At 32.7% G+C, this 25,920-nt stretch overlaps 1 protein-coding gene across 1 annotated transcript in view; it reads right to left on the bottom strand.

Annotated features, from left to right (window-relative positions):
- FBXL17 (F-box and leucine rich repeat protein 17) overlaps positions 1 to 25,920 on the bottom strand; it is a 495,516-nt gene that overhangs the window by 426,029 nt on the left and 43,567 nt on the right. The window contains exon 4 of the mRNA XM_047090120.1: positions 23,886 to 24,017. Coding sequence (XP_046946076.1) covers positions 23,886 to 24,017 — 132 coding nt within the window. The remainder of the gene's footprint in view (positions 1 to 23,885; positions 24,018 to 25,920) is intronic.

Raw genomic sequence — 25,920 nt, forward strand, 5'->3', positions numbered from 1 at the left:
ACATAACAGTTAAAAAATTGTAAATAGCCAGGGTACCTGGGTGGCTCATTCGATTAGCATCCAACTCTTAATTTTGGTTCAGGTCATTATCTCACAGTTCATAAGATCGAGCCCCACATTGGGCTCCATGCTGACAGTGCAGAGTCTGCTTGTGTTTCTCTCTCTTTTCCCTCTGCCCCTCCCTCAACCTCAGACGTGCACATGCATGCACACTCTCTCTCTCAAAATAAATAAACTTCAAGAAAATCATTTTAAAAAATTATAAATAACCAAAATGTCTGTTAACAGATGAGAAGATAAACAAATTGTTGCATGTTTACATTCTGTACCAAGCATCAAATTGAGTACAACATTCTCACCAATCAAAATGAATTAATGATGATATACACACAAAATATACTTAGGAATTGTTGTCAACCATCTTTGAACTACAAGTGGATTCAGATTTAGATGAAAGATGACAACAAAGCATAAAACTAAGAGTCCAAAAGAACCAGTTCTATAAATAAACTGTCAAAGACACTGAATCAAATCAACCCTAAAGTCTAACTACATCTACATAGTTATGAATAAATGAATAAACTTAATTGAGCAAGGTGAGTCAGGTTTTCTGTTACTTGCAATCAAATGAATTATAGATGATATGAGGTAGCTCATACTTAATGATTTCAATATTCCCCATTAAAAAGTAAGAGAATTTAACTTCTGAGAATGAGCATTCAAGACAAAAAAAAAATTATAGGAACACGGGGTGCCTGGGTGACTCAGTTGGTTGATCGTCCAACTTCAGCTCAGGTCATGAGCCGGTTCTTGAGTTGGAGCCCCACATCGGGCTCTGCTATCAGCCCGTCAGCATAGAAACTGCTTTGGACCCTCTGTCCCCTTCTCCCTACCCCTCCCTGCCTTGTACTCTCCCAAAAATAAATAAGTAGTAAGTAAATAAACAAATAGATAAGAAAATGATAGAAAAAAAAAATCAACCAGAATAACCACTGTACATAAGTTACTAGGAGTACAAAATATAAAACTAGTAACCTTCTTATACCAAACACAAAAATAAATTCAAAATGAATGAAAGACCTAAATGTAAGACAGGAAACCATCAAAACCCTAGAGGAGAACACAGAGAGCAACTTCTTTGACCTCGACCAGCACGTTCTTATAAGACATATCTCCAGAGGCAAGGGAGACAAAAGCTAAAATGAATTATTGGGACTTCATCACAATAAAAGCTTCTGCAAATTGAAGGAAACAATCAACAACACAAAAGACAACCTACAGAATGGGAGAAGATACTTGCAAATGACATATAGGATAAAGGGTTAGTATCCAAAATCTATAAAGAACTTACCAATTCAACACCCCCCCCAAAAAAATAATAATCCAGCTAAGAAATGGGCAGAAGACACAAATAGATATTTTTCCAAAAAATATATACAGATGCCAAACAGACACATGAAAAGATCTCAACATCACTCATCATCAGGGAAATACAAATCCAAACCACAATGAGATACCATTCCAAACCTGTCAGAACGGCTAAAATTAACAAGAGAGGAAACAATAGATGTTGGCAGGGATGTGGAGAAAGGGGGACACTGATACAGTGTTGGTAGGAATGCAAACTGATTTAGCCATGGTGGAAAACAGTATGGAGGTCCCTCAAAAAGTTAAATATAGAATTACACTACAACTCAGCAATTGCACTACTAGCTATTTACCCAAAAGATACAAAATTTACTTTGAAGGGGCACATGCACCCCAATGTTTACAGCAGCATTATAATAGCCAAGCTACTGAAAGAGCCCAAATGTCCATTCACTGACGACAGATAAAGAAGATGTGGTATATATACAATGGAATATTACTCAGCTATCAAAAAGAATACAATCTCGCCATTTGCAACAACTTGGATGGAACTGGAGTGCATTATACTAAGTGAAATAAGTCAATCAAAGAAAGCTAAGTACCACTGATTTCACTTATATGTGGAATATAAGAAACAAAACAGATGAACATAGGGGAAGGGGAAAAAAAGAGAGGGAAGCAAACCATAAGAGACTCTTAACTATAGCAAACAAACTGAAGGCTTGGAAGGGGAGTTGGATAGGGAATAAGCTAAATGGGTGATGGGTACTAAGGAGGGCACTTGTTGTGATGAGCATTGGGTGTTAAATGTATTGATGAATCACTAAATTCTATTCCTGAAACCAATACTACACTATATGTTAACTAACTAGAATTTAAATTAAAACTTCAAAAAATATAAAAATTAAAAAAAAAAAACTAGTAAGAAGCATAGGTGGAGTTTTGAAAATATCAAGCAAACACTAGAGGTCAAAGATCACTCTTCCAGAAATTCACCACAAGATGAAAGGTTCACTGAACTCTCTCAAATACATAAAGCAACCATCAGTTACTTCTCCCCCTTTCTAAGTTGCTAAAAAACAAAAGTGTTCACTATTAGCAAGCTCTAGCAATGACTTCCTTCCTAATTTCCTTTGGTTATGAAGAGAGAGAAGAGATATGGCAGTTGGGAAGTTAACAAGAAAAGAGGGGAAGCTATTATTTCATGATGCCAAGATGTTTTGTTGGACAATTTACATATACCATATCTCAGTCCATTTAATTTTCTCAATGCCCAAAGTATATTATATCATCTCCAATTTATAAACAGAGAATCAAATCTCCAAAATATTTAAGTGCTTAAGAAGGAATCTATAACTTACAAACTGGTAATGCTAGAACTGGAATTTCTATCTGTCTGACACAAAAGCTACCTTTCTGCATAACTCTTGATAAAACATCAAGAGGTCTGTCACAATGTCCGTTGGTCTGGCCCAAAGAAAAGGATCAGTTACTTTTCACAAAAAAAAAATATGTTCCTTAATGATATGACTAAGTATAGAGTATCAAATATTTTTTAAAGCACCTTGTTTATTCTAGTATCTCTGCCTCCAGGTGTTAAACTATTTGATGGTCTCAAAAACATTCCAGCAGATATGGTCACTATTTAAAAGAAAAAATAAAAACATGAGGAATGGAGATAAAGGACCATATGTAGAAAAGACATGCTTCTGGGTTTTATTAAAATTATCAGCAAAATATCATAAAAAGGCACATAGGAAGATACATTTTTCTAATGAAAACCACTGAAAGTTGTGGCTTTATCATTTGTTATAGGGGGAAAAAAGAAAAGAAGTGCCCAGCAAAAATGAAGTGCTGTAGAACAGAATATGTAGTATAATTTTTTAAGTAAAGACATATGTATACATATTGGTATATGCATTAAAAGTTGACTGAAAATAATCACCAGAAGGATTAGCAAAGTTTTTCACTTTTCATTTTCTACTTTTCTATATTAGAATTTCATAACCATGCACATGTATTTTTTTTACAATAGTAAGGGTTATTTAGGTCTATTTTCTTATATTTCCCAGTATTATGTAAAATCCTCCCAAATATTTTTTTATTATGGTTAGCTTTTGATATATAACAACAGCTTGACAGATAAATTTCTGAAGGAAAAATCTTACTGATCACTTAACATGAGACTACCACTTGAACATAAACTACCTGAGACAATATTTTCATTCATGCTACAAATGAAAAAACCACCTCAGAAGCACTCACTCAAGGTTACTCAACTAAAGGATACAGGTAATATTTAAACCTGTATCTTCCTAATTCAAGCTCCAAAGCGTTTCCCATTATACCACAACTGCCTATTCAAAGAATGTATTTTAAAGTTAAAATGTGCTTATGTAAGTACTTCTGTTTGTATTAAGATCTATTCCTCCCCTTTCCAAAAAAGAATTGAGGCAATTCATGTAAATAAACCCTACAGGAAAAAAAAGCAGAAGAAAACTGAGGCAAGGGAAATTAAGGGTTAAAATAAAAGTCACTCTACAATAAAAGACGGAAGTTGTGAATGTTTTGTCCTAGATGAATTACTAACTTGTTTCTTGATATCTAAGATGCCACACTAAAGCATGAAAGGAAACCAAAATGTCCTTTATAAAATTCACAGTAATAAAATAATAAAGGAAAATAATTGCTCAGAAGTCTAGCTTTCCATAGTACTATGACCAGAGGGAATATTTAGCTGAAAATTCTCATAAGGGAAGATTCTTTGTGATATAGTTAACAATGTCCCTTAAATATCCTAATAATAATTAAAATTCAGTTCAGCGGAATAATGCCAAAACTCAATTCATTATATTTAATTCTTTAAGTATTACAACGCATACACTACCCAAGTACTCCTATGGCTCAATGAAGCAAGTCTTTAAAAGTAAAACTTCTGGGGCGCCTGGGTGGCGCAGTCGGTTAAGCGTCCGACTTCAGCCAGGTCACGATCTCGCGGTCCATGGGTTCGAGCCCCGCGTCAGGCTCTGGGCTGATGGCTCAGAGCCTGGAGCCTGTTTCCGATTGTGTCTCCCTCTCTCTCTGCCCCTTCCCCGTTCATGCTCTGTCTCTCTCTGTCCCAAAAATAAATAAACGTTGAAAAAAAAAATTTTTTTAAGTAAAACTTCTGATAAACAGCTAATAGAAACTTCAATTTAAAAAAAAATTTTAAGTTAAAAAAAAAGACCAAGTCATTATAATATCATGTTTTATGCTATTTAATAATATCTCCTTTAGTTTTAATTTTCAAAATATTTCATCTTAGTAAAGATGAAATAGACATGAAATAACTTCAGGGTTATTATTATTAAGTTATTAGCAAATAAAATATTATCTACATTCCATAATTTTCAGATTCTTACTCTTAAAATGTAGTATTCAATATATGAAAGTTTAAGAGTCCAGGCTCTAGAGCAATGGCTTTGACAGGGGGTATTACTACGTTCTACATCAGGCTCTTTCATAGATAAATACAAGATAGGAAGAAATTTCTCATAATCCTTAAAAGTTACTAGAAAGTGAGTTGGCACGCTAGACAAATGGGTCTAGAAACATGGTGCTGTATATGTAGTTAGTACTCAAGAAATGCTTAAAATGAATGAGTGAATGGTAAAATATTGACCTTATAAAAAAAAGTAATTGATCCATGTAGCTAATAACCATAAAGAAGTCAAGGAAAATTATTTTACACAATTATATCACCTAAAACTGCAGCATCACTTATTTCCACGTTTTCAATATCATTTACTAGAGCATACAATGTCACTCCACTCTCAATCTCTACCTCTAACCTTAGCTTCTATTCTCCCAAACCCTAAATCAATGTATTTAATGACCACTATAAACCATGTGATAACTTTTTAGATTAAATTAAGAAAAAACAAGGAACTATATCATTATATCTTTAGAAAACTATTTGACACTTTTAAAAAGCATGAAAGGGTAGGGTGCCTGGGTGGCTCAGTCGGTTAAGCATTCAGACTCTTGATTTAGGCTCAGGTCAGGATCTCAGGGATCGTGAGTCTGAGCCCCACGTGGGGCTCTGCACTGATAGTGGGAAGCCTGCTTGGAATCTCTCTCTGCCCTCCCCCGCTCACGTTCTCTGATAAATAAACTTAAAAAAAAAAAAAAGCATGCAAGGGAGTATTATTTTGCTTCTTCAGATGTACCATACATTACAAAACAGCGAATAAAGCTCAATGGAATGAACTAAGTGTAGCTTCTCAAACTACAACCTACATACTTTCTGCCAATTGTATTTATCATTCATAAGCAATCTCACCAAAATATATTTTGGAGAGAAAAGATGAACCAACATTCAATATGGACCTCTTGGACACCATAATAGAGCAAAAAAGCATAGTTCATCAGTATAAAGAAGGAAACAAAAAAATCTCCCTTTTAAATTCAAATTACATTAACTGAAATCACTTTACCAACTTTATTTTATAAATACATACATATACAAATACATGTATGCTTGCATGCATACACACATATTTACACACACACAAAGGGATGTGCATGAGTTTTCCACTTAGATCAAAAGTCTCCTGCAAATGAAGACTGGTACAAAAATGTATATTCTACATTCTTGTAAATGTGATTGATCATAACTTGCTCAAGAGGAAAAAAAAATCTGTGCTAATCAAAGTTGAAATGTGCTAATTTGATCTCCAGTAATATTAATTAGCTCAGTCAATATATTTGCAAATCATTAGCCATTCTGAATATTGACTATTCTTATGTATTATCAACTGTATTCCCAAAGGATTACCAAAAACATGAAGACAATATGAATATTGATTTTTATTTTACAAGGACTACAGTTAAAAAAATAGAAACTAGAGTAAAATCACCTGTAGTCAAGCAAATATGCTATTTGATTTGATTTCACCAAAACTTGTATACCAGACCAATACTGAATTACCAACCAATCTAATGAACTATGCTGAGAGAGGAAAACAAAAAACAAAAAAACACTTTTCTGCAAATTAGTAGCTCTGAAATCATAGGAAGTCTTAAAAACCAACCTAAATATTTAATGTAGCTTTCTCTACACAACCCCCCCCCCACCACCAAAAGCTGTTTTTAGATCAATTGTATATCTAGCAATCAAAGAAATTCAGCTCAATCATTTTATCCTTAGGAAAATGGCAATGGTTGTATTTATTATATTACTAATGATACATTAAACTAAGTAAAACATAAAGGTCATTTGGTAAGCTTAAAATCCACTTACTTCCATACCAAACTGGTAATTATTTAGCTATTCCTGATCAACTATTTCTATCACCAAAAAGAGGAACTTTTCTTTTTTTTTTTTTTTAATGTTTATTCATTTTTGAGAGAGAAAGAGACACAGAGCATGAGCAGGGAGGGGCAGAGACAGAGAGAGAGAGAGAGGGAGAGAGAGAGAGAGGGAGGGAGACACAGAATCTGAAGCAGGCTCCAGGCTCTGAGCTGTCAACAGAGAGCCCGACACAGGACTCCAACTCACAAGCCGTGAAATGATGACCCGAGCCGAAGTTGGAGGCTTACCCACAACTGAGCCACTCAGGAGCCCCCAAAGAGGAATTTTTCTAAACTGTACAACAAGTCATAGAAATTGCTACAATTGTTATAAACCAAAACTGAGAAAGAAAAGGCTTCATCCTCTTTATTTATAATTTATAAATGGAAGATTCAAATTGCAAGGGACCAACATACAGATACTGTACAATCAAAAGATCTAAAATGAAAATACAGCAGAGACTATCTCACAAATTAGATTTACTTTAAATAGTATCAAGTTTAAGTTCAGAAATATTTCCTTATATTAATTGACTAAATTACATTACTTTTAAATAATGCATTGAAATATCTGAGAAAGTACTGTTTTTACCAGTTCAATGGCCCCTTTAGAAATGTACTTAAAAAAAAAAAGTAGCACCCTGGTGGCTCAGTTATTAAGCATCCAACTTTGGCTCAGGTCATGATGTCCCGGTACGAGAGTTCGAGTCCCACATCAGGCTCTGTGCTGCCAGCTCAGAGCCTGGCGTCTGCTTCAGATTGTGTGTCTCCCTCTCTCTCTGACCCTCCCCCATTCGCACTGTCTCTATCTCAAAAATAAATAAATATTTTTAAAAATGATAAATTAAAATTTAAATTTAAAGAAACACGTAAAAACTGAACTACTTATTGTTTAGGCACATATACATATGTAACAAAATGGGAAAAATTATTAACATAAAATTCAGGATAGTGGTTACTTCTGGCTACCTCTGAAGGGGAGTCAGAGATGAGAGAAAGGAGGAATACATGGGTGGTTGAAAGTTACTGGTAATATGCTATTCTTAGAGGAATAAGTTCTTGAGTAAATGTTAAATAATTTTTAGATAAATTGGCTTTTATAAGGAAATAAGAGCATGCATGGACTAATGATAGCATGCTATAAAACCAAAGATTATGACTAGCAAAATTTTATACTGAAGTCCATTTTGAAAAACTGGAATTTCCTTATAGAAATTTACCTTTTACAAATGTTTCTTCCTAACAGTATTAAAATATTGGCAAACTCAAATCCATTTTGCAAATATTCAGACTGAAGGGCAGACTGGAGAAATGTTCTCAAAGAACCAAGACCCAAGCCAAAATTATTCTCCTCCTTTAATCAGAGTAATATAACCATATTGGTTTCAATTTGAGGTCCTTCAGAGGCTGTTCAGGGCAAACATGTTAGAAGTTATAATGCTATATACCTGAAATTTATATAATAAAAGAAAGTAAAAAAAGATGAGTCTAATTGTATTTAGATGTGTGATGTATCTTTATTAAGATTTTTTAAATTTCATAAAGCTTCAGAAATAGAGAATCTTAATTTATAACACATTTTACTTCAAAGAAAATAAATCAAATAAAAAAATTAAAATGCATCTTATTCAATGTCAACATAAAAACTCCTAAGTCAGGGGCGCCTGGGTGGCGCAGTCGGTTAAGTGTCCGACTTCAGCCAGGTCACGATCTCACGGTCCGTGAGTTTGAGCCCCGCGTCAGGCTCTGGGCTGATGGCTCAGAGCCTGGAGCCTGTTTCCGGTTCTGTGTCTCCCTCTCTCTCTGCCCCTCCCCCGTTCATGCTCTGTCTCTCTCTGTCTCAAAAATAAATAAACGTTAAAAAAAAAAATTAAAAAACAACAACAACAAAAAAAACTCCTAAGTCAAACTACCTTAAGAAAACCCTAAACAAACATATTTATGATTATTTATGAGCAAAGTTTGTTTAAAAGCCAAATCAGAAATATCAGTAGTTAGCAGTATGCTCAAATACATTATTCTGAAATTTCTCAAGCATAAAATATATTTATTATTAACAGTAATCTAGAAGCCAAATATTAATTTAATATGAAGGTAATACAACATAATGTATATCATGTTTTATATTTCTTTATAGATCTAAATATACAAAAGAGGAAGATTTAGGTTACCTAATAGTATCAAAAACAAATGTAAGAGTTCATGCAAAGATGTAGAGCCAGACAAGTTATTAGGTTAAAAATCACTTTTAAATTTTTTTTTTTTTTCAACGTTTATTTATTTTTGGGACAGAGAGAGACAGAGCATGAACGGGGGAGGGGCAGAGAGAGAGGGAGACACAGAACCGGAAACAGGCTCCAGGCTCTGAGCCATCAGCCCAGAGCCTGACGCGGGGCTCGAACTCACGGACCGCGAGATCATGACCTGGCTGAAGTCGGACGCTTAACCGACTGCGCCACCCAGGCGCCCCAAAAATCACTTTTAAAAGGCAGAGGCACTAAGACTCTTTATTCTTCTTACTGGAAAATCAACAATTTCTAATACATTCTTACTGCTAGAATTTGAGGACAAAATGACTTTTAATTGCTTATGAACTGAATGAAATTCAGCAGTATTTAAAATACCAAAAGTTGAGACAGTAAAGAACTAGTAAAGGTTAAATCTTGGCTATTAATATAAAGGAAAACACCATAAATGAAATTTTTAGAAATAGGTCTCAATTGTCAATCTATCACCACAGCAAGCTAATGAAAGATAAAAATAGCATCCTTCTTCTAGACTTTAGTCATATGCATTAAACATATGTATGGAAAAAAGAACCATACATAGAAAACCCCAACAAGATTCTCTTTAAATTTTCTTTTAATTGACTTGATTAGAAAGCGTTATCTGAAGAGAAAATATAATAATAAGCACTTAAGGAGAAAGAATTAATTCAAACTCATTTGAAATGACTTAGATAAATTCCAAAATTATGCAATGAAGGGACCTACTATGTGACAAGCTTAGCACTATCCACTTTGTATTCACTGTCATAATCATACAAATGCTCTGCGTAAAGTTGTAATTCAATACTGAAAAGAAGAATTTGGTAACTTCTAAAGCCTGTTCTATACTGTACTGAAACTTGCTTGTTTATTAGTACTTACCTCTAAATATATAATGTTAACAAAGTTAGTATGGGTAAGCTTTAATATTTAGAAGAGAATGACTTCTCTAACTTCTAGACAATTAAAGTAAAAAATTTAAACACCCAAATTGCCCAAGAACTAGGAAGTAAAAATCTTCTGTACTCCAGTTAAGCTTCCATTCCGACTTCTAATTCACTGTACATCAAAGAAAATCAACTTTCCCTGACACATAAGGACTATTCCCTTCAGTGATCAGGCAGGTGTTGAGGCCAGAAAGAGAGCCTATTTTCCACAGCCCTTTACCTTGTTTGATCACTGGTTACTTTTGATCTGACACTGCCCTCTCTCTAGTAATGACTTCCCCCTCATAGACCCTACCTCACATCTGTCAGAAAGAATAAAGGGCATCAAACTGAGACCTGACAACGCCTATGGGCCATGCGATGGGCTGCCAACTGAATGTTCCCCAGCTCCCACAATTTCCAATTCAGTTTCTTTTGTTCTGGTAGGTACAGGGTTAGGGTACCAATGACAGCAGAAAGGATTATGCAGCAACTGTGAAACCAAGCCTTCTTGAATGTGTATCTTTTATCTTTGCTTCTTCATCTTCTTAAATGCTGCAAACTTCATGGTGGTTACTATGAAATACATATTCAACAAGTGCAATAGAAAGTTTGTTTAAATCCTTTTCCAGGAGAAAATAAAGGACACAATGTATTGTAATTCAACTATAAAGCTTTAAGGAAAAAGTTTCAAGCCCATGGTGTGAGATTAGTAAAGGCCAGCTGTCAAAGAGCATGTTAATAGTAAATGAAACCACAGAAGTTTTACGGGAACCACTAACTTAGTGGGTATTGCCATACACCACCGAAAAAAGGAAAGGTCTCCTAAAACAATGCACATATCACAAAAGGTGATGATTTCAATTGTTAAATTACAGATTTTCAGACTAATTTGATGTGAGAATAAGCTTCTCTAGTCTTGTTTAAATAATGTGCTAAGTTTATGTAACCTCTTTTTTAAAAAGGGCATTAATTAATAACCTAAATGCTAGAAATAAGAAAAATCTGGTCAAATATCACTTTGGAATATTATTAATAATTTTTAAACTGTCATTAAAATATTGCATGAGTTCTTGAATATTTATCAATAAATCACCCTCTCGACACAGATGCACATTGATGGACAACTCATTATCAGGCATGCACTAAAGGAATTTGTAGGAAGTAGGTTTGGGAGCCTTCTAAGGTCACTTTCAAGGTTAAGTCATTACCATTTTTGCTTAAGAAACAGGACTTTTCTTACTTTAATAAGTAGGGTCAGAAGAAGGAAGTGCATTATCAATAAGACATGCAAACAAATCTAATGTACCTTTAATATATATAATGTATTAAGACAAATGAATAATTAACCTTAGACATGTACAAATATAGAATCTCAAGAATGGGAGGTAAGCACTGAGGTGATTACAAGTTGGCTGTAATAACTGAAAGAAGTTACTTTCCACAACAGGTAAAGTAAGGTATGCTTTAATAGAAAGAAAAGGGAAAAGCACAAACATCTGAAGAATTAACCTGTGACACTAGGGAAATGCAGACAGTAGAAGGGAAATGCAGACAGTAGAATGAAAATGATTCACCACTATGGAAAAGACTATATGGAAATACCTCCTAGTCTTACACTGATCCACAATCAGCACAAGTACTTTATCTTTAAAAAAAAACAAAACTGCCTTGACTGTAATAAAAAAAATTATAATATAAAGTACATTAAAAAATGTAACTGGTTTATATAGACTTTAATATATGAAAAAGATGAAATATATATATATATAAAAAAGATGAAATATATATATATATATATATATATATATATATATGAAAAAAAGAGGATTCCTATATGCTTGGACTTACTTTACAGTCAAAAGCCATCTAGGTGTACTAGAAAGAAATATCACTTCCAGAATGAAAAAACACAATCCAAGGTTAAAATACAGTTGGTTGAACAAATACTTGCCCATTTTTTTCCTTAAGTCTTCCAAATGGCACTTACTCCTCCAAGAAAAGAAAGAAACAAATTGCATTGATTATTCTAGTCAGATGCCTATTTACGCTCCTTTCTGGGTATTCTTTCCCCAATTTTTGATTCTACAAAACCATTAGAACATTTTAAAGAACAAAAAGATACTAATATAAATGGAATCAATTTATGAAAGTAAGAACTATGACTTTTACAGGAAGTATTTTTAAAAGAATACATGTCAGTGTCATTTCTGCACAGTATATTACCCTCAAAGCATGCAGTATCAGTGTTCTAACTAAACTTAACACCAGATTTATTTGGTGCATTTAGCTAGTATCAAGCAACCAAGATATGCATCAAATATTACACTTTATCTATCTCTAATTGTAGCAACAAAATCAAACTCATCTAAACAAACTCATCCACAGAAACAACTTGGTAACTTTCATCTCCTGAACATCCAAGTGATTAAAGTTTGACAAAAGAAAAAAAAAACACAATTCTTAGCAGTCTTGGAGAGATTTTTGTTACAGTTGTCAGAAAGCAGGAAAAAATGCATAGGTGGAAGCACTAAAGTCAAATATTCTCAACAAGATGTAAATCAAGAAATGCCATTTACAATAAAAAGATTTTAAAGACACAAGTTCAACGTTCACTTTTAAGAAATCATTTCCTAAAAACTACTTAATTCTTGAAGAGGGTAGACTTCTCTGGGGTTGCACTTCCTCAAGCTGTCACTGCCATTCTTCTGGTATAAACATTAATGAAGAATCAGTTGACACTGCTGCAGAATAAAGCTTATTTCACCAATTCACTTGTTAATAAAAATTTATGTACCACAAGCTAGGCTATGTGTACATACCAAAGTATAAATAATCATCTTTAAAGTTACTGACATGTGTTTCATTGAAAATGTTAATTTTTAATAGCTTTCCTTCCTGTCACAAAAGTAATTTTTCCAGAACTAAATCAAAAAGACTTGAGTATAAAATGTTTCATCTTCATTAGCAGTCATTTTCAAAAACTTTACAATTTTTACATAGAAGATCTTTAATTTTTAAGAACTTCTAATATCTATTTAAATAGCCAAAACATTGGCAGATGTAGTCTGATACTTAACTACATGTTTTAAAAAAGACATTATCATCCCCATTTACAAAGACCTTACATGACTAAACTGAAACCTTGAAACCTACAACAAGGTATCAATGGATTAAGAAAAAAATTATAAAGTACAGGAAAAGCTGATAGTATATGGGAAAGTAATAAATGTGGAATTCCTAAAGAAAATTTGACAAAAAATATTTAGCTGAGCTTGAAGGTATTGAACAAATATTAGAAGATGATAGCAGAAAAAGAAGAGTAAATGAACAAGTTGAGAATATAATGAGAATAGAGACTAGTAACTAGAGAAACCTGTGAAGGAAGCCATTACAGATTTTCTGAAATGATAAATAGTATTTTATCAAGAGCATTCCTGGGTTGTGGATGTGAAAAACAAAAGGTCAATCTACGGAAATGTCTTAGGTCATGACTGAATTCAGTGGTATACCTTTCACACTGTTTTCCATTAAGCTCTTCATTCATAAGCCTAAAACAACTTTAATTTATGGAATGTATATTAGATTATGTAATAGAACTGCCTACAATTATATATAATGAGAAAAATATTTATTAATAGATCAGCGGTAGAGGGGTATGTACATGTGTGTACAAAACTATGTCCTGCAACAACTTAAAACATATGACATATTAAGCTATTCAAATTATATGCCAATATTTAAAGTTAACATCAACTTAGTGAAAAGTCATAGAAATACATTTTGACTCCCCATTCAGAGAATCTACAAATCAAAACTTAACCTAATTCTATCATGTTCTCTGATGAGTCAAAATGAAGGGCTAGCATAACATCATGCAAATAATTTTACAATCTGTAGGTATTCAGATAGGCATTTTAAGAACACTGAATATAAATAAATGCCTTCCTCTTTATTTTTACAAAGACATGTTCAAAAAGAAAAAAATAAAAGATTTACTCATCGCCCAAATGTAGTTCAACTAGAAGGACTCTGATTTATAACTATTTTTCTTTGAATTACATATTCTTAATGTATCCATGTATATATCATCTTAGAGTGAATGATAAACACCTAGATTTTACGCTTAAATCAGAAACAGTCAGTCCCATAAAAACCTGGCAACAGACACTATAAATTTTCTACCCCAAGAACTCTTCTGAAGTAATCTACTTCTATTATATTTTAGAAACCAAAAATAGTGAAGTACAGTAACTACTAAAGAAAAATACCATGTTGATCTTTTCTGCGACCTAAATTTGATATGGCTACATAAATAAGATGCAATAAGAGAGTTTAAAAAGTGAGTAAATATCAAAATAGTACAGACTTCATCTGGCTTTTCAAGTTCTCAACTACTAAAAACCAGAAGACACAGTCCAAGGCAAAGAATTTACTCCAACACTCTCAGGACAATCCATCCTTCCACCCAGGAGGCAACTCCATGTTTAGACTTTTATCAAAAACTTCAAGAAAGACAACAAAGGAAGACAATCTACGCAATATGAATAAGCAAAGTATGTAACAGAAATAGGAACAGTACTCACCACACAAGTTACCTAGACAGAAGCACAACCTGTACACCTTTTGACTGAAGAAGAATCACTGGTGAAAGCCCAAGTAGCATAACACTTTCATGGCAACTTATCTTTTTGATAACAGCTGTAAGAAAATGCTAGGAAAGATGCATCCTGTCACCTGGTAGCCAGACTCAACTAATGATATTCAGAAGGGCAAACCTAAAAAACCAAAACAAAAACACTAATTCTTTTCCCCTTAAGCTTAACGACTAAAATAATAAATGGGATTAAGTCTTGGATATCCTAAGACCCTAGCACCTCATTACTGTGGAAAAAGAAACACATAAGGCAAAACTTCTCCCTAGATCCAAGCAATACATCTTACTTGGTGACTGACAGTCTAGAAAGGTAGCTGAAGAATATGTGCTCACAAATGACAGAATTAATGTACTCCCAGCATCCCAATGCCATCCAACACTATAAAATTTCTATTTGCTAAGTCTGATGACTAGGCTCTTTATCTCAATCCAATATCTCCTGTTACCAACACTTGAGCACAAAGCCCTAGACAGCACTTTCACACTTATAGCTGAGAGATAATTTGATTTGCTCCAAATCTTTCTGATTTTTTAAAATATGCAGTGCCAAAAGAAAAGTAAACAAAAATTACATCTTTAAAGAAAAAGCAAGATCTAAAGTATAAAATATATAAGTGAAATAACATCAGCAAAAGAACCGCAATACTAGAAATAACCTACCAACTATAAATTTTAAACCAAAACAAGTTGGATATTTTTAGCAATCTAGAATATCACCCCAAATTTTTTTCTAAGAATATGTAAATACCACTTGGAGTCTCCTATTTTTAACCATAATAAATTCTGCATTGTCAACACTGGGTATCTGTATTGGAGTTCTTAATAATAGGCTAGCTTCCTCCTGAGATGCTTTTTGCATTTGAGCATCTCCTATCATCAGTCGTAAGTCCCAAGTTTGTGAACTAATTTTAATACTACTAAACTAATACAATTAGGCAAGTAAATATGCTGGGTAAAAAAAATTACTAAATCCCAAAGAAAAATTATTTAGTTATTATCCAAGTCACTGCCTGCCTCTGTGTCACACTGGTACACAGAAGAAAACACACTCACACACACACACACACACACAAACACACACACACACACACACTTTATGGTTTTTTATACCTTCCAAATGACATAATACAATTCATTTATGTTCTTACCAAAATACCTGATAAAGATACCCAAAGAAGTACACTTATCATGATGGCACTGGGTAATGTACTGAATTGTTGAATCACTATATCATACACCTGTATGTTATACATCATACATATAACATTGTATGCCAACTACAGTGGAATTAAAACAAAACTTAATAGAAATTCCTTTAATTTTTAGAAAGAGAAAAAAATAATTTTTAAAAAAAGCATAAAAAAAGATATCCACACGAGAAAGATACCAATAGATTAAAAAGACACAGGATAAGCTTTAGCAAAGAATATATAATGAGTTCATTATATTCTTCAGATTGAAAAATATACCAAATAATCTTTTAACTTTGGTTTTCAAGTTATTTGGATGCCAAATAACTTTTGCTTTTAATTAAAATTGGTCCTTCAAATACCATTGAGAAAATAAAACCAATTTTATTAACAATACAAGTCCACATAATTCTGACAAGAATACAAATCATATTCTAGTTGTTGCTCAAAACTGCATGTTGTTAAAAATCCACCATCCTAGAAAATACCTCTTGAGTGCTTAATGACAATGGCTGGATAAATTTGATACACAAAGAATGGCATCATTAATACAGTAACTAGATCAAAGAAATTTACTTATTTGAAAAGTCAGAGGAGGCTGGATGGCTCATTTGGTTAAGAATCTGACTGTTGGTTTTGGCTAGGGTCATGATCCCGCAGTTCATGAGATCGAATTCCATGTCAGGCTCTGTGCTGACAGTGTGGACCCTGCTTGGGATTCTCTCTCCCTCTCTCTCTCTCTCTCTCTCTCTCTCTCTCTCTCAAAATAAATAAACATGAAAAAAGATTTTAAAAAGTCAGAAAACTACTGACTCTGAATCTGTAAGTTATTTTTCAAGCTTTTATTTACATACGTAAATCTATCTTCTTTTTAAAGTACATCGCCAAAATACTTGAAAAAATACATTTTAAAGTTTATTTATTTATTTTTGAGAGAGAGCATGAGCAGGGGAAGAGCAGAGAGAGACTCCCAAGCAGGCTCATGGGGCTCAAATCTACGAACCGCAAGATAACGACCTGAGCCAAAATCAAGAGTCAGACACTTAACTGAAAGTGAAGTTTCAGTTAACTTCAGTTAACTTAACTGACTGAGCCACCCAGGCACCCCTGGAAAAATACATTTTAAAAGCATGTTCAATTCAGTAGGAACCCATTTGTCACTAAGCCAACACTTACTGAATGTCTATTACGTGCACAATGAGGGATGATGGATAAAAGAATAAGTAGATACTCCCTGCCCTCAAAAGAGTTCATAATCCATCAGCAAGATAAACCTGCAAAGCATGATTTTAATTACTCCTGAAGAGCAATTTGGCATGATCTAGTAAAAATTGGAAAATCTACATTTCTTAGCTCCCTATAATTACATTTCTAGGTACAGACCCTAGAGAAATTCTTATACATAAGCGCAGGAGACTTACATAAGGATTTTACTGCAGCAATACCTGTAACAGTAAAACACTGGAAGCAATACAAGAGTCCTTCAGTAAGGAATGGATAAACAGGATATACATATCTATATAGAACACTAAGAGTTACAAAGAATGAATTACATATTATCACTAGATCTCAAAAACAACTTAAAAAAGTAAAAATGCCACACTATATAAAATGTATGTTAGCTAAATTAACAATACATTATATTTTAAAAAACTAAAAAATAAGTAAGTTTAAAAGTAAAAATGCAAATTGTTGGCTGATAATTTGTAAGAACAGATATTTAACAATACAATATCAGATATAAACTATATGTGACTACAAACTAAACAATACTATATCATTCATGGTACCAATTATGTCTATTAAAGTTTTTTTTTTTTTTAAAGCATTTTAGGTCATCATAGTAGTTGTCTCTAGGAGACAGTGGGAATGACATGGGGTACAAGACAACAGAGGCTCAAAGTTTATTTATTTTATTAACTCAAAAAAGAAGCAAATTGAACAAAATGTTTAGCAACTGTCAATGTCTAGATGATGGGCATATAGATGTTATTACTTTTTATTATTCTATATTTTTCAGTTTCTCAAAATAAAAAAATAATACAAGACCTCAAAACCTGATCGCATTTCACATTTGCTGAAACCCCATGCTATAGTCCCTATTACCTCGAGACATACAAATTCCTTTAGCATAATGTTCAGAAGTCTCATCCTGATCCCTATCCTCCTTTACAAACCCAAATATCAACACTTCACCCACCACCCTGCCTGTAAAACTAATCTTACTTTAACACCCACCACATATTAAACATTCCACATATTTTCCCAGTGCCTTGTCTTTGTTAGTGCTGTCTCTCACAAATGCAAATACCCCAACAAAAATGGTTACCTGCATCATAATATCACAGCACTATATCTCATTCAAGACTCAGCTCAACTGTCACCTACTACTTATAGTACAATTTACAAACTACTTTTGTCATTGGTATTTCCACAGCACTTATAACTAGACAGGAATCTCCTCCCTTTAGCAATAAACCTTAATTTCTCAATACTTCTCACAGAGCCTGGCACACGCTAGTCAAATATTAAATGAACCGAATGAACATCTGAAACAATATTAAGGAACAGAATAGAAGGTAATCAGTTCATTGACTTATTCAAATTCTATTAAATCTACTGGACAAAAATAAAATGGTATTTAGCTTCTGAATCCAAATTTCACAAAAAAACTAAAATAAACTACTATGCTTTTGCAAGTAAAAAATTTTTGCATAAATAGTGCAATTCTATTAAAGTTAACTATGATCATATTCATACAGGATTAAGATGAAAATTAAATGCCATCTTGAAACGCCTTTCTTCTTTGATAAGTTTACTCATTTTCTAGAAAAGATTTCAATATGTCTCCATTGGTACTTCCCCTGAAATCAGTTATCATCCTAGCAAAAAGATCTTCTGCTCATGATAATAATTTCTTTCTTTGATGTCTCAAAGTACCTGTCAGCAAGTGTTTTAAAGGGGGAAAATGTCTTTTAGAAATTACTGTATGGTTAAAAGGCAAATAGATTATTAGCTCCATCTGTGATGTGTCCATGAAAGGGCTTGAGGACAAAGGTTTGGGATTCTAACAGATCTGGGTTAGAATCTTAACCCTGACACCTGTTTGTCGTTACTTAACCTCTCTAGGTCTCAATTTCCTCATCTGTAAAATAGAATAAAAATAAACTACCTCATATGATGGTTTTGAGGACTACTTATGTAAAACTGCACACTGCCTGGCACATTATAAATACAAAAAGAAAAACCTAACTATCAAATATTTTTAAATTTAACAAGTGACAGCAAAATCCTGAAATGTAGCATTCAATAATAAGATAAAGCCCAGTATCTTTAGGTCACCTATTTTAGAGTGCCACATTCATGCACCATGTCTACTGGAAAGTAAGTACCACTCTGGATGTAAGTAAATGCCTCATCCATTAAGAGGGGAAAGGACAATGAAGGCAAGTATCTACTGTAAGAGACCTGGAAGTTGAAATGAGTATTTTGAAAAGGGAATCCCTCACAAATATAAATTATTTAAGTCTGGGATTACAAGTAAACTTGTTTCACAAGGAGTATTTCAGAAATAAGATATAAGAAATGTAGTGGGGTGTTGGGGGTAAAAGGGGAACCAAATCCCTTAATATATTAACTCTAAGTTGAAAAGCAAAGAGTCAGGAAACGCAAGCCTTAATATAAATGCTGAATTAGCTACTGCTATTTAAATTCGGACGAAAATGTTTACCTCACATACTCCAGTTGATGATAACATGGTTACCAGTGTATTCACTTAGCTGCTGCAACAACCTCAAATCACAGCAAGCAGCAATCAGGAATTAAACTGTGAATAGGTGTGAAATCAGAATATAGTAGATGATAGTCTTAATTCAAATTGGTAGATTCCAGAAAGTAAACTCTGGAAGGAAGAGGAAGTAAAGTAAACTTTACAGAAGACTTCCTATTTTGGGGACCATAAAACACATTTGCTACTTTACCTCTTAATCTCATTTAATCTCTTTAATACTCATAAGAACACATCTGAGGTAGCATTATATCCTTTCTGCAAACAAAGAAATGAAAGTACAAAAATTAAGGTAACTAACCCAAGTCACATGACTGAGAAACCTTAGGATCAAGGTATGAACTGAGTTTTGTTCAACTCAAATAGGGCATTTGCCTCAATCACCCCTTGAAATGCTTCCAGGCTACAAGAAGGAGGTCTGAAGAGGTGAATTTATATCCTACTTCATACATGTAAGCCTCCAAAAAATTATAAAATGAAAAAATAAAAACATTATTAAAAAATTATGGTAGCAGTCAAAGAACTCTATGCCATATAATTATAAAACTAATAAAATAATAATTCACCAGGAGATTGAAAAAAAATAAAAGTTCACAATTAACTCTCAGGACATCAAGTTTTAACCAGGAAACATTTATCACTTCCCTAAAACTTTCTAAAATCTATTCATAATACATTACTACTCTCTTGGTAATTGAGACACCCTATACTAGATCACAACCCAACTCTATAGAATAGAAGGTGTTAAAAAAATAGACCAAATAAACACAACACATATAGATCTAAATAAAATATACTGACCCTCAGACTTCACATAGAAGCTATTTTCTAAATAAATTATAAAATCTTAGTACTTTAAAGCATCAGGTTGGATGACAATTGACAGGTAATCCATCTGATCTTGTCACAACTAAGTAAGAAGCTGCCCAAAGAGCTTCTCTGTCCAAAGAGTAAAGAAGAGGAATCTGGAGCAACAAGAGTAAAGAAGCAGAGAGAATACATTTAAAGAGGTGTCTAGATCATCAATAACTGTACATTTAAGTAAGTATGGATTAAAAAATAACTTTGTAGCCAGTACTGCACAGAAGAGATACAAAAGCTATCACTAGAAGAAGGGAGATAGTTGTACACAATATGCTAGAACCTCACTATAGTTGCATTCCTCAAATCTATTTCTGAAATCTATACCACAGTTGTATAGCAAATACAAAACATGTCATATAGGAGCATGGCATCTGTATCACTCAAAAAGAAGTAAAACAGAAATCTCTTTTGAGTAAAATTTTACATGGAAGTCCTCAATTCTTTGCCTCACCATAACTCACTGAGTCTTAAAATGTAAAGTCATTGTCCTCATTTTCCACCGGAATAAAACTCGCTCTGATAAACACAGGAATCCTTCCCTAAAGTTTATCTTACTTAAATCAGTCCCACAAATAAGAATGTTCAAATATCTTTCTACTTTGTGTAAAATAGCAAGTTCATCTTTTAACTTCTAAATATAACTAATATTTCAAATTATTTTAAGAAATTTTCCCATTAAAACCACCTAAAGAACAAAAATTGAAAACAAACCATAATACCTGCAGAAACTATGTATAAGCATTCTACCTTTATAGTTACATCAAGGACACAAAAGCGATGTCACTGAAATATACAAAGACAATGCTGCCATCTAAAGGCCAAGATACAATATGAAAAAAAAATGTATACCCAAATACTGCCAATATATAAAAACAATTTGATATTTTAAAGGCAGCAAAGTTTACACTTTTAAAGAAACACTATGCTATGACTATTTTTAGACTATAAACAAAATTCTAATACTCTTTTGAGATGATTCAATTTAATAAGAGATTAGCAAAACAATTTCATTAATGATCGGTATCTGCACAGGTCAAATTCTGTTGGCATCCTTTCAGACACAGCATTCTCCTAAATATCTCTATTAGTTGTTAACTTACAAAATCTGTCTTATTTAGTGATGTTTAGTGATATTTCCTACCTGTAATTACATATGGAGTATAAATATTTTTATAAATATATACTGCATAAAAATATAAAAGTATATAAATATAATTTGCCTTTAGCCAGACTGCTATTATTTCTACTCACCCCATTTAAAATATTTCTTGTTAAAAGACTAATAATAACAGTTCTCAGAGTGAAAAAACCTGAACTACTTAAAATTATAGCTTTGAAAGGATTCAAATATTTCTCATTGTTCCATAAATTCTAAAACAACAAGGTGTAGCTCCTATGGGAGGATAGATAATAATTCAACTGTCCAGTATGAAGAGCTCAAACGATTCTAAGATTCCTTTTCTAGAACTTTAAATTGAAGGAACTTTATTGAACCGAACTTTAAGATTTAGCAAAATTACTTCAAATTTCCAATGAAATCAAATGTTTACTGAATAGCACGACATACAAAATTGATTTCCTTATCATTTAAGTATATCATCTTTTTAATGAACCACAATAATAAGGAAAAACAAATGTGAATGTAAGTAGAAACTTCAGAACATATACAATTAGTTCCTCTGGGGAACCACGGACTAAAAATGTTAATGTGTTAAGAAAAATGTTTCTCTGTGTTTACTCAACAAGGAAACAAATATTAATCTCCCAACAAATATTCCCAATATGTGAAGAATATAAAAATCTCAAGTTGGGTTTACCATCCTTTCATTTCTCTTGAATGTAAACTGTAAACCAAAAGACAACAAATACAGACAGGATTTCATAAAAATTACTAGTTTTAGTGTCTCTTATGGGTCAGAGTTTGTACTAGACAACGTAAGGACATTATGCCATTTAATCCTCAGAGATACAACCTGCAAGAAAACAGGTATTAGTAACCCTCTCTGCAGAAGAGGTTCATAGAGCAATTTCCCTAGAATCACAAGTGGTTGTACACCAGGTTTAAAAAATTCACCCTCTCTGACCCAGAAAACCTTATTCATTCTATAAGATCATACTGCTTTAAGAGAGATTATTAAACTTGTAATAAATGTAAAGAGAAATGTGGAGGATTTTTACTATATAATTTCAGAGGAAAATATAATTCTATGTGGTGATAAAAGCATTTCCTTTTAACTTATAGTGTTTTGATTTTTCTAACTGGAATCTTGTTTTAAAGTACATTATCTCATTTGAAGTGCTGATGGTTCTAGAGACCTTTTAAAACTTACATTAATTTATGAGACACATTTATCAAATATTGTAAACTAATCCCAAGAAGCAACAAAAAGATCCCTTTATTTGGGGAATACAATTAAGAGCAGGTCTCCTTTGAAAATATGCAACATATTCAGTACCACCTTGCCTACATTTTAAAGTACACGATTTCTCAACCTTGAGAAATCTACTAGTACCTCCCTAATGATAACCTGTTCTGTTAACTTTTACTAAGCACCCATCAAATCAAAATTGTAAAGGTTTGGAGTATTATTCAACCACTAAAAAAACTGAAGCTCTGATATTTGCTACTACATGAATGAACCTTGAAAACATTATGCTATGTCCAAGAAGACAAATACAATATACCACATACTGTGTGATTCCATTTGTATAAAATGCCTAGAACAGGCAAATCCACAGAGACATAAAGTAGATTACCAGGTCCCAGGGGCTGGAGGAAGGGGGAAATGGAGAGTGACAACTTATTAGCAGACTTTCTTTGGGGGTAATGAAACTGTTCTAGAATTAGTGATGATGACTACACAACTTTGTGAATATACTAAAAACCATTAAGTCGCAATACTTTCAAAGAGTAAATTTTATGGCAGGTGAATTACATCTCAATAAAAGAAAATAAACAGCTGTAAATATATATATTAAGTATGAATGAGTTACACATGTATGTCATTAAAATATAAAATCTATATAACTAAAAAGATTATCTGCCTCAGTTTACTGAATCTCATTTTTCACCACACTAAGTGAAAAGCTTTAGTTCACACATACACATCTTTCTGAACCATAAAAAAAAAAAAAATCTAACTACCTAGAATTATTCCAATCCCTAGGAAATCAAAAGGAACAACCACCACAGACTTATGTTTAGCAACTAAATTTTATTTTTTTCCAATTTACCTGAGTTAATTAATTGCCAGAATTTAGACAAAAACCTATTAGCACATGCTAATGAGGAATTTTTAACACACAAGTACCACATACAAGTACCTACAGAGTTATAGGATCAATTTATAAAACCATTGTTTTGAGAGGATTCTTGTTTTTAAGTAGTATTTGCCTCTAAACCATCAAAAGAAGCAGATAAAATTGTATAAGTTATAAAGATATCAAAGGTTAGAAACAAAATTTTTAAAAATGAAGATTATAACAAGTACTTACTAATTTGTTTTCCTGCATGTATATTCTTTGTAATTTCAGACAGCCCTTAGCTATGACGATCATGCCTTCATCTGAGATCTTGTAACATTGGCCGAAATGAATATCTTTGAGTTCTCTGCACTTTGAGCCCAGCTGTAAACAAAGAGATTTAGCTGAATGCTCAGAAAATAACAAAGATAACATATTTCTAGTGGAATTTCCATATAATTTTTTTAAATAGCCATACCAAAGTTAAATTAACTGCTTATAAACTACTTTTAAAATAAAGTAGAATGTAGGCGATCTATAACTTAAGATAGTATTGTGTAAGCCTTTTCATCTGCTAATTACTTCCCTGCTTCAACTACCTCATACTATATGCCCACCTAAGGCGTCCAGATTTCTTAACACCTCAAAATCACATATGTATTTCTCTTGAGTCAATTATATTGTTACACTGGTGGAGCCCAGTTACAAGGAATAAAACAAAGTTCCAAGAAGCAAGGCAAAGGTCTAATGAGTGAAAGAATATTTAATTCATTAGATCTACTTCTACTCCTGACGACCCCAATGAATCATTTCCCTCCACTGGCTCATTACCCTGGGAAAAAATAAAAAGTCTAAATATGCTGTAGGTAATATTTTAGAGTACTTATTTACACACTGTACTGCATAAACTGAAAACAAAAGGACTATTTCCTGATTGAAATTCCAACTGTACCTTAGTTACCAAACAGGTACAATGTTCCCATTAAAACCATCAAGTATCACAGAGAACAAATTATATACATTTCCTTTCAAAAGCCATAGTGTAGATGATCAAACTATAAATGAATGCTGTTTCATGAGTACTACATATGAATGGAGTCATTTTAGAGTTAAAATAAGCAATCTCCTTTAGTAACAACTTATACATCAAAAATTATCTAAAAAATTACATTAAATAATAAAACTCAGTGTCAGCAAAGATTCAAAGTGTCATGATATACCACTGGTAAGAGTGAAAATTAGTACTGAAAAGTTTCCTTGGAGGGGAACCTAGCATAAATGAAAAAAATTTGTGTAACTGAAAAATGTACAACTCAGCTTATAAATATTTGCAAAAAAATTAATGACAGAGGGATAGATAATTAGATAGATTATATGATAAAGTAAGCATACTAAAATGTTAATTATAGGGTGGTGGGTTAAATGGTGATGGGGATTAGGGAGTTAGGGAGTGCACTTGTCATGATGAGCATAGGGTAATGTATGAAACTGCTGAATTACTATATTGTACACCTGAAACTAATAAAATGCTGTATGTTAACTAACTGGAATTAACATAAAACTTTTAAAACATATAAAAAAGATGTTAATTATACAATCCAGATAGTGGGTATATGGGCATTCACTGTAAAATTCTTTCAAATTTTCCATTAATATAAATTTTTTCATAATAAACTGATGGAACAATTAAATAAAAGTTTTTGGTAAATTTTAGCTACAAGCAATTAGCAAATGGGATTTTTTTAAATAGTAAAATAGAGAAAACAACCTAAAGATACAAATAAGTGTTTTCATAAAACTGAATATTGTACAGCCATTAAAATTGAAGTAAACACTTGACAAAAATTAAAATTTTATATGTTTTTAAAATATAATCCAATTGAATTTCTGTAAACAAATTATGCACATTTAAATATACCTATGTGTATATGTGTATAGAAAAGAGAGTGGGGGCACCTGGGTGGTTCAATCAGTTAAGCATCCAACTTTGGATCCTCTGCCTCCCTCTCTCTCTGCCCCTCCCCTGCTCACACACTCTCTCTCTCTCCCAAAAATAAAAACATTTTTTTAAAAAATGTTAAAAAAAAAAAAAGACTGAAATGTACACCAAGGTTTTAATGGTGCATTTTTTTTTCTTTTCTGCCTATCAATCTTCTCACATCTTTTTAAAAATAAATGTTACTTTAGTAATTTAAAAAAACTTTAAAGTTCTGTTTCAAGTAAAGTAATGACATAACAAAGACATGCGAATTCCATTATTTTCCAGGGATACATAGTTAAATTATGT

The sequence above is a fragment of the Lynx rufus genome, unplaced genomic scaffold, assembly GCF_022079265.1.
Source record: "Lynx rufus isolate CCGP_SWC_20201006 ecotype Redwood Valley unplaced genomic scaffold, mLynRuf1.p SCAF_1, whole genome shotgun sequence".
NCBI lineage: Eukaryota > Metazoa > Chordata > Mammalia > Carnivora > Felidae > Lynx > Lynx rufus.